General features: G+C 51.0%; 1 protein-coding gene across 1 annotated transcript in view; it reads left to right on the forward strand.

Annotated features, from left to right (window-relative positions):
• FLI1 (Fli-1 proto-oncogene, ETS transcription factor) overlaps positions 1-10,869 on the forward strand; it is a 115,697-nt gene that overhangs the window by 66,175 nt on the left and 38,653 nt on the right. The window contains exon 3 of the mRNA XM_007463631.1: positions 6,658-6,812. Coding sequence (XP_007463693.1) covers positions 6,658-6,812 — 155 coding nt within the window. The remainder of the gene's footprint in view (positions 1-6,657; positions 6,813-10,869) is intronic.

The following is a 10,869-nucleotide window of genomic DNA, read 5'->3' on the forward strand; positions in this document are numbered from 1 at the left end:
CCCCGCAGCATGGAGGGCCGTTCAGCAAGGCCTCCCAAACTGGCCTGAACACAGGCGCTCCCGATGCTTGCCGACAATCCAGATCCACCCTTGGACAGGCTTTGGTCCGTTGTAGCCTGAATCCAGCCCCCGCTCCCCTCCACCCGCATCTCTCTCCTTCCGTCCACACCGGCCACACAAGACTCTAGCTGCTTCTGCATGCCGAGCACGTGTGTTCCTTCTTTCTGGAACATTCCTACTCCATGTGGTCTTCTGACTCTCTCCTTCACTTGTTTTATGTCTCTGCCAGAATGTCCCCTTCTCAGAGGCCTTCTCTGACCACCAGATCTAAAACAGCACCCGCCAGTATTCACCCTGCCTGGGTCCTTCCCAGCTCTCGGCACGCCCCTCACCAAAGTGTGGGCAGGGCTTCGTTTGTTTACTGGGCAGCACCTGGCACATGATCGTTGGCTGTTCAACACACGGTTGTTAAATATGTGAATGAACGCGTGGCTAACGCGAATCAAAGGTGAAGATGTTCCTCTATAGTCGCGTAGGTCAGCCGTGTACAAGCCGGGACAGACACCCAAGTGAGCTGGCAGCGCCGCAGACCAGCCTGTGTCTGTGCTCAGGTGAGCCTGCATTTGTGAGCTGACTGCTCCCTCCCCTACTGCCAGGGAAGCCTCAAGCACTGCAAGATACTAATCCTGGGCAAAGAGGGTCCCCCAAGGAAATCAGTTTTCAGAACCCCCTTGCCAGCTTGTCCCTGGCTCCGGTCACACCAGAAGCCAGCTGGAGGCGAGTTGTGTGAAGACCCGAGGGACCAGACGTGATATCTACCTGGCTCTGGTTACACAAAGCAGCCCCTGCTTTTGATCTGCCCATCTTGACCAGAGTAGGTTGAAACTGACGTAGTCTCACCCCTCCTGGGAAACAAAGAAGATCCAGTGGACTCTCAGAGCCAGGCAGGCTAGGCGCAGCCGTCACTGGCACCTCATAAATATCCTCCAAGTGCTCACATGGAAACTGGACTGGTGGGCAGCAGGGAGCAAGGATTTTCAGAAAAATGTCTTGTCTTAAGATGGAACCACGTCAGGTCCCATTATTTGAAAACTCAAAAAGAAACAGTGTGATGAAACAGATGCCGGCCTATTTAAATCTCTCACCTGCCACTCTGTGTTTCTATCCTCCAAGTAACACTGATGATGGTACTTTTAATGCAAAAGATAATTCCTAACTTCAGATGAAAAAAAACCAGAGTGTAAAATTTGGTATCTCTTGGCTCACAGACTGAATCTGTGCTTTTCGAGGCAGTAGCCACTGGTCACATGTTGCTTTGGAGCACCTCAACTATGGCTTATGCAAAATGGACATGTGCTTGAAATATATTTTAACATACCGGCTTTAGAAGACTTAGTGTAGAAAAAGAGTGAAATATCTCATTAATTTTTTAATATTGTTTTTATTGAAATGATCATCTTTGGGTTGTATTGAATTAATATATTAATACATTTTAATATATTATTAAAATTCATATTACCTTGTTTTTTATTTTAAAAATGTGGCTACTAGAAAATTTTAAATTGTGTATGTGGCCCCTTTGATTGGACAGTGCTGGGCTAGAATGTTTTGGACCGTCCCGTGATTCACTGTGAATTCTCTCCATGTTGTTTGTTAACTTGGGATTCTGAGTTAGTTGATGCTTATCAGAGACCCCAGAGATACATGTGTCACTGGAGGAGTTATTCTGTGCACCTAAAGCTACAAGACCCTTCTTGCTTCCTATACCGCCAGCAAGTCACAGGGCCTGGTGGAGAGACGGAGGTCTGAGGAGCTCATCGAAATTCGAGCTTGCCCGCGTTGAGGAAGGTTCGCTCTCTTTCTCTGTACCTTCCCCTTGTGGTTGAATCTGTTAGCATGAGTTGCTCTTCAAACAGTGTGGCACATAGGCTCTGTGCTGGATGTAGACTTCAGTATCTCGATCCAAGCTGTGGCCTGCAATTAACTCTCAGCTTCATCCTGTCCCAACCACGGGTTTGGGGGATAACATCCCGTGAAGGAAAAAAAAAAATATCAACTTATAGAGGGGAAATGCAAAGACTCGCTTGCCTGACCTGCTGGACCAGAGGTTAGCATTAGTCTGCCCCGACGCTCCCTAGACTGGCCAGCAGGATCCGGATGCCCTTATTAGACACCTACAGACTTCAGTTCTACCTACAGGAAGACGAGCCTCACACACCCTGTCACTTCTGCCTCCAAATGCAGAGTCCCTTCCTAAGGTGCTTCCTAAAATTCTGAACCTCACAATACGAAGCATGTCACGCATAAGCTGGGTGGGAGGCGTACTCAGGGTTCTGGAGAAGCTATGAGCATCTACTACGTAAGAGTTAGGGTGATGGCTTTACTATAGGTGATTTCTTGTCTTGAAATTTGCTTTTAACATATTGCATCTCCTTTTCAAAAACAAAAAAGACATATGCACACATCTCTGCATGGCTCCTACAGAAATCCTAAAGACATCACAGATTTGCTTAATTTCCATACAGTGTACACATGTTGTGGAAGACGCACATGGTGTGGAAGACACACCTGATAGTCCTAATGCAACCACAGGGCTCCAGTAGCCCTTGGGACCTCACGTTAGCTGTGTGGATATTGCGTATCCATTGACAGTAAGCCTGGGCTGCAGATCTATGGGTCTGGATGACATACCCTGAGTTAAGTTGCTCTGAGTTGAAAGGGAAGGTAGAGAAGATGTTTGCATAGTCTGAAGGGGTTATCTTTGGGCAAAGTCTTTGAAATCTCCTTTTATCCAAATACTCAAGATTTCTCATCTTGTTTTAAATCACTTGACAGTTTGCAAGGCACTTCTGGAAACCAGCAGTAGCCTTTTTAAAGCAATGTTCCCCGAACACACACAAGTAAAACCAGAGGAGTAAAGAGCGTATGTCCAGCGGTGAAAAGAAAGGACAAGATTGCAGGGTCACAACTCCTTTGCTGTGGCCTCCGCTGCGTGGCTTTCTGAGCCACGGCGGAGCGGGAGATGCTCTGAGTTACGCTCTCAGAGCCACCACCTCCTCCCTGCTCTATTGTGGCAGCCCCAGGCCCTCCTGTCACCTGTCCCAGTGCTATCAGCTGCCTGTGGGCCCTGACCCCATGCTAGCTGTAAGTACAGGTCTCAATACAAATCAGCAGCAGTATGGGCAAGCTGAATGGCAAAAACCTCTCTCCCTCCATGCGTGCCCCCCCTTGTCTTCGTCGGGCCTCTTCACGGGCACCAGCTGCCTCATTAAAGAGCAGCCTTTATGCTTGCTTCACCTGTACCCCCACTAACCCCCCCACCCCCGCCTCGCAGTAGCTGGGGGGGCCTCGAGAGAGGCCTGTGCTGCCTGCAGAGTCACAGAGCCGAGAGCCCCAGCGTGGAGGGGAGCGCGGCAGGTGGGTGGTGAGGGCATGGCTTTCGCTCCTTCTCTCCCAGAGGTCGGAGGAGGGCCAGCTCGCGCAAGGGCGGAGTCCAGGGTGGTGGCCAGGGCTTCTCCCTTAGGGCGCCCCTTTGCAGATCTTAGGGTCTGGGACCAAGGATAGGGCCTTGCTCCCGGAGGGCGAGCAGGTCACCTTGCCCCGCTGGGGAGCAGGTGCGAACACGGGGCGGGGGGGGGGGGGGTTTGCATTCTCCACAGTGCTGGGGGGGGGGGGGGGGGGGGTTGGACCCTGAAATATGGCCGCTTCTTTGCGATAGGAAACGAGCAGGTTCCCATTACTGGCCGGCCCCCGTGGTCACCCTAGCAGGAGAACCCGGGGCCTGACCCTGTTCAGATGTCCTCCCCCGGGGATCTGGCCTGGCCACGCCCCGCCCCCCTCCGCAAGCAGGTGCCTCTCTCACCGCAGTGCTCAGACTCCTTACCAGGTGACATACCAGGCAGCTTTTACCAAACAATTCCTCTTTCCAAATTTATTTTTCTCTCCTCCTGGCCCCAGGGACTGGCCCTGCCCCAGGCACCTATGGCATAAGGGGTCAATTCATTGCGATGCTTTCTGAGGTCTGACTTTTCACCATTGCATGGCAAGGGGTCCGTTTTGGGCACAGAAATCCCCAGAGGCCCAGCTGACATGGAAAAGAATTTTCACAATTTGTCTCCCCAATGTTCCCAAAGTGGGGCGCAGCCCGCGGAGGGCAAGTCCCCTTCCGCCACACCCGCCCTCACCCGACACCGCCCCCTCGCAGAAAGTTCTCTGGCCCCCGCCAGGGGAAGTGTGTGCTCTGGCAACCTCACTCTCTGCACTGTGTTCCCAGCCAATGAAAACGTTGCTCTCTTGGTTAAGGGCCAGCTTAATCCTCCAAACTTCTGCGGCACTTGGGTTGTTTCACCATGGACAAGTATGCTGGGAAAGGCTGCCAGGCCGTGGTGGTGTGTGTACGTGTGTGTGCATGCGTGCATGCGTGCATGTGCCTGCATGTGCGTGCATGCGTGCATGGGTGCGTGTGCCTGCATGTGCGTGCATGGGTGCGTGTGCCTGCATGTGCGTGCATGGGTGCGTGTGCCTGCATGGGTAGCGTATGCGCCTGTGTGCGCATGCGCCCACTTGCGGTTAGCCTTGAGGAGGCGTGGAGACCACGCCAGCTCCGCAAGAGCTCCGCTCAGACACAGCGCCGGGGTCTTTCTGGGGCTGCTTCATCTCAGGCCAAGTCTTTCTCCAGCAGAAGCCAAAGGGCCAAACTCTGGTGCAAAGCCCCGATGTGCTACTGCCTCCTCTCAGACTGCTATGGGGACATTAAACCTTTAACAATCTGGGGCTCTGACGGCTGGCTCTTGGTTCTCTGCCTGGAAAAACAGTAGGCGAATAGTAAAACCTTAAATTCTAACATGTGTAAGTTATACATCTTATTTTCATTTTCAGCCCATGTTCCCCTCTGTAAGACATCAGGAAAAAATTACCGTCTGACTTCTAACATCTCAGTGGGGCATTTATCTCCCGGCTATGATAAGTGATCTTCAATATTTTTTTCCTTTCAGATTAAGAAACAAATTCATTTAATTTTCTTTATTGAATGTGCTCTGGCCTCACCAACCCTGCCGAGTCCCCGCCCTCCCAAGCTGTTACTCCCTTCTCCCGGCTCAGCGACTGCTCTCCTGCCCGCGGGGCTTCGGCCTCTGCAGGACGGGCGGGTCGATCTGGCACAACCCTGGTCCTTAAGGCCTCGGGATGGTCTGTTCCTGCCCACAGCAGAGTGAGGGAGGGCAGCGGCCAGGCCTCTGGAAAGCCCTGCGAGGTTCTGCGGCCCGGAGTTGGCCGGCTGTAATCTGAACCTTATCTGAACTCCTGGGTCTGAAAGCCTGGCTTGGAGCTCTTGCGAGGACTGGCTGTCTCCCAGGTTGCCAGAACTGATGCTCCCTGCTCCAGACAGGGCCGCAGCCTTTCCTTGGCCTCTAGTCGCCTCCCTCAGTCCTGCTGCTGCTGGAGGGGCTGAGCAGAAGCGAGGGCAGGGTAGGATGGCACTGCCTGGGAGTGCCTGATGGGGGCAGTTCCATGGCCCTGGGCTCGGGGTAGGCAGAGTGTTCTGCCAGGCTGCTGTGGGCACCAGGTGGCCACAACTGAGATGTCAGCTCAGTCACCAGACAGATGCTCGTCGCTGAGCTGAAGCCCTCCGCTCCCACACTGCAAAGTATCAGGGGCTAACCTGGCCGTGTACTTCTCTGGTTTCCTTAACCATAGAAAGGAGATATTAACCCTTGCCATGCCTATCCTGGCGGGTGATTGGGAAGTTCAAATAGAACATTGCATGAGAAACACGTTAAAATGATATGCATGCAACAGAAATGATTCACTCCAAAAACAGTGATGGCTCACCCCCTCTGTAAGGCACTATAGAGAGGGTTTAAAAAGGTGTATTTGTCTAAAACCCACTTATACGGGGTGCCTAGAATAGTCAAATTCATAAAGTCAGAAAGTACACTGGTGGCTGCCAGGGGCCGGGGGATGGGGGGCGGGGAAGGGGAATGGGGAGGCAGTGTTTGCTGGGGACAGGGTTTCAGTTTGGGAAGGTGAAAAATTCGGGAGATGGATGATGGTGAGAGTTGCACAGCCATGTGAATGTACTTAGTGCCACTGAACTGTACAGTTGAATATGGGTAAAATAGTATGATTTATGAGACTTTTACCACAATTTAAAAAAAAACTTAAAAAAAAAAGTCATGGCACCATCAGGAACCTCCCAATCAAGCCAGGGGAAGGGCACCTGCCAGGCTAACCATCACATGATGTGACAAGTCCTAGAGCCATGGCAGAAACAGGGTGCTCTGGGAGCGGGGCAAGGCCTGTCTGGGAGCGAGGTCTAGTGCACGTGCCTCGGGACCGTAGGTCGCCTGGCCACAAGGCTAAAAGTGTCAGCTGCAGGCAGAGCAGGAGGGCAGCAGCGCCGAACTCAGAGGCCCAGACTCCAGTCTGAGGGCAGCAAGGGGCTGCCAGAAAGTGTTTAAGTACCGTAATGATAGGATTGGGCTGGGATTTGGAGAAAACTCTGGTGGCCGCGTGGATAGAAATAAAGCAGCGTCAGCAGCGTCCTCGTCATCGTCATTCCACCAAATGGGGCTGGGCAGTGGCTCCACGGGTGTGCCGGTGGCAGCGGTGGCAGTGACGCTGATGACCTCCTCTGGGCTTTGTCTTTTCTTACTCCAGGGAGTCTCCGGTGGACTGCAGTGTTAGCAAGTGCGGCAAGCTAGTGGGCGGAGGCGAGTCCAACGCCATGAGCTACAACAGCTACATGGACGAGAAGAACGGCCCCCCTCCCCCCAACATGACCACCAACGAGAGGAGGGTCATCGTCCCTGCAGGTACTTTGGGACCCAGTTCGCTGGCTGCCACCCGCGTCCTCAGTCTTCTGGGCTAGTCGTCCCAGTGGGCACCTACACCTTCACCTGGTACCCTGTTCTCTATGGAAATGCTCACTTGGGAAAGCTGCACTTCCCACTTTCTTCCCTGGCTGCCCTCCAAGACAGTTTCCCAAATGTCACCAGAGCCCTGAAGTGCAGATTCTGGAAGGCCTGCCCTCAAACAGGTCACATCACAGAGTCTACCCTTGGTGCCTGGTTCCACAGGACGAGGCCTGCAAAGAGAGGAGAGGCAAGGCCTTCTGAACCCAAAAGGAATCCTGGGGACACCCAGATGTGCCCACCTTTGCCTTTAAGGAGACGAGTGGCTACAGAGGTCTGTCCCGTCCATCAGGCATGCACTTCCTGGCATCTGCAGGGTCTTACCTTTCCAAAATTACAGCCAGCTCTTCCAGATTCAAAACAGAAATAACTATATTTAACAAAAGGAGAGCCTGAACATGTGTGCAGCAAGTTATGTCATGAGGTAAAAATAGGCGATTTTTCCTAGGTGTTGGTGCTTTTGGTTACAGAAAAGAAAATCATTGTTCAAGCCTTCCATGCATTGGCTGGACACTCCGCCTCTGCTGGTGAACTCAGCTGCCTGGTTGAAAAGGGAGGAAAAACTACCATGTGTAGAGTCCATGACAGGTAGAAGGAGCCAGAGTGTCCAAATCTGAAACAAAGTGAATGACTTACCAAAATCAGTTTACCGAGAAGGCCAACCCCTTCCATTTGGAAAAGTGTAAATGCAGTTGTGTCTGAGGGCCAAGGATTAGATGTCTCTTTGAGGTAATCCAAAGGAATCTGCGGCTCGGTCTAGAAGGTGTGGTTTTGTAACGGGCCGCTCCGTCCTAGGCTCTTTGTATATTTCTTTTCCATGGGAAGCTGTGTGTCACCGTCTCCTAGGAACACAGCCACATGCTTGTATTCTGGGCCAAACTCAAGGTGGCAGGCGCGGGAGGTGTGGGAACAGGTGAGGCAGGAGAGGGGTGGACCAGCGGGAACTTTTCTGTGCCCTGCAGGACTTGAAAACCCGCTCAGAAAGCATGTTTATTTCCTTTCTCCACAAGCGCGTAACCTCACAGAGGAAGGGGAAGAATAGCTCCGTATACTGAGTGCCTCTCGGTGCCAGGCGCTGTGCAGATGGCCTCATCCCTGTGATGCTACGTCTATCTTGTAACATCCGATCTTCCCTCCCCGGGAACACCAGCTAGGCGTGTGTAGCTCAGGTGCATTTGTGAGAGGCAAGAAAACGGTGCCTTCTCCTTTATTATAGAAAGAAGGCAGAAATGATGCTGAGCTAAAGCGGGCCTGGAGGGAAACTTCTGGACTCCCCCCATTGGAGCCGAACCTCTCCAGGCCTTTGCTGACTTGGAATCAAACCCCACCCTCCCACCTCCACACTGCTCCTCTAAACAGTGGCCAGCATGGGGAGGAAATCTTGAGGACAGAAGAGTTAAGAGGCCAGAGGTTGTCTCTGAGCCAAATGTTGACACCATTTCATTTCCATAGTCACTTTTGGGCAGGGGTAGAGAAGGGGTGGGGGGGAAATGACCAGACTGTTTGGTTGACCCTTCAACTCTGAATTAGTGTTGAAATACTTTCAAAAGGAGTATCAAGATTGCAGTCTTAGGGGGCCAGAGTAACCACAGCAGTAATGATGAAAAGAGCATAAATTCCTATCAAAGGGTTTTCAAAGCACTTGGTGTCATGAATTCCCTACCTAAGGATTCACTTCATTGTTTTACCTCTGGCTGGATCTTTAAGCATTATCCTCACACATGTTGGTCAGCCTCCTGGACGTAACAGAAAGTCTCATTTGGGCAAGTCCACACATCAAGGCAATAAAACATCAGTGGAACAACCAATTGAATTTATGGTGGGATTTTAAGACAAGTATAAATGAGGTCCCTAGTTCACCACCAGTTCCAAGTTCAGATGGGAAGAAACTAGGACTCAATCATCCAGGAAATATATTTGGAAGAGTTTAGCACGCTCCACAGCGGAAAATTTATAATTCAGTGTGCTGTAAAGGAAGAGAAAGAATATTGTGACAGAGCCCAAAGCAAGGGAGGAAATAATAAAATAAATAAAATCTACAGTGTAAAATTGTATTTGAGGCCTTGGATACTCAAAGTGAGGAATTTGGAGAGGCAGAGGCCGGCTGATGAAAAAAATATATATATGCTACGTAATCCAAGTTCCCCCAGGACACTTTTCTTTAGAATTCTGAAATGGTGCAAAATTATTTCCATTTACCAATGTTCCGTGCCTGATTGTTCCCGGAGAGCAAAAGAGTAAGACAGAGCAAGAAATTTATCTGAGAGACAGAGAGAGAGAGATGCAGACTTGTACAATGAAGCCCCGAGTAGCTCTGCTTTTTGGGGTGATGGCAGAGCACCTCCCGGGGGAGCTAAGGCAGGATGGGGAGAGGGGAGAGGAGAGGAGGCTTGCGGTGGGGGACCCTCAACTAAGTGCAGTCCTGGGAGGATTTTGACTGGAATTCCAGCTCAGACTGGGACTGAAGGTTGAGCTGGGGACTTAAGCTTTCAAGACGCCACTTCCCAACTGCAAAACGAAGAGAAAAGCCACTTTGCAGTCTTTTCTTGATGAGTGAAAAATAGCACACGTGGAGCAGCGGGCACCTAGGAGGCGTTCAAAATCTGGAGTGTTATGAGTTACCGGGCTCTGGGTGGTTGGTATAAACCTTGTTTCTTTCCCCACAACCCCTCCTAATCATTCAGACCTGCTCCCATTTTTGCCAAGAGCCTTCACAGACCCTTAGAATGAGAGGTGAGGTGGTTGAGTGGTAGCACAGATATCCCTACCAAATGAGCAGTCCAATAAAACAGGCCCAGTAGAAGTTGGGGACCATCAAATCTCCCCTCCTCCAGGAAGCCTTCCATGACTCCAAATTCACAGTGACCCCTTCTGCCCACGAGTTCTCGAACTGCCACAAGAAAACTCTGCTGCCTAATTCTGTGCTTTCCTGCCCTAGTGTTTCGCGTGGATTATCTTCCATGAGTGCAAGACCCATGTAGCTTGCTTCTGTGATAAGCGTATTTAATTGCGTATTGGACTCTCTAATAATTGGGGGCCAAGGAAAGACATGGTGATACGTGATAAGATATAAGGGCTCTACCTACCGTGCCACCTGCTAGAACTCATCACCAGTACTCAAATTACACATGCTCCCCATATACACACCCCTGGCTGGGGAGGAGTCTGAGGGTCCCAAGTGGAGACCTTACAACCTCAGTCCTTACATTATGTATGTTCACTTGAGAGCCAAAATGTTTTCTCCCTCCAACACCATTTCCCATCTTTTTTTTTTTTTTTTTTTTTTTTTTTTTTTTTGCGCTGGGTCTTCATTGCTGCACGAGGGCTTTGTTGCCCCACAGCATGTGGGATCTTAGTTCCAAGACCAGGGCTCGAACCCGTGACCCCTGCATTGGAAGGTGGACTCTTAACCACTGGACCACCAGGGAATTCCCCATTTCGCGTCTTTGGGGATTTAAATATCCTAAAAACTTTGTCAGGATGATTTTAAAGAAATTTCAACACAGCTGTCTCCAAAGGGAGAAAACCCAGATTGGGGTTAAGTTATTAAGACTAACACCACTGGGTTTTCCAACTGCACACATGGAATTGTGGTCCAAGTGTCCACGCACATCTTCTTTTCTGCAGCCATCGGAGTGATCACTGTTCTTCCGTGAAATCACTGATGTTCTTAAGATACAGATGGTGGCCCTTTCTGGAGACATTGGTCCCTGGGTGTTGGAAACTGTGCTTGTTTTCATTTTGATGCCACCATTTCTCAGGCAGAGGTTTCGGTTGCCCTCCAAAGGCTTTAAAGAGAATGTCCTGTCTGGATGCGTAGTGAGGCGTCTCAGAACCTTTCCAGAGCGCTAAGTGGTTCAGGCAGCGCCAGATGTGACGGGGCCGGATGGGCATTCTGGGAGGACCGTCTGGGAGGGAACCACTTTCTCACTGGGGGGAGGGGGGATTGAGGAGGGGG

The sequence above is a fragment of the Lipotes vexillifer genome, unplaced genomic scaffold, assembly GCF_000442215.2.
Source record: "Lipotes vexillifer unplaced genomic scaffold, Lipotes_vexillifer_v1.1 scaffold442, whole genome shotgun sequence".
Lineage (NCBI taxonomy): Eukaryota > Metazoa > Chordata > Mammalia > Artiodactyla > Lipotidae > Lipotes > Lipotes vexillifer.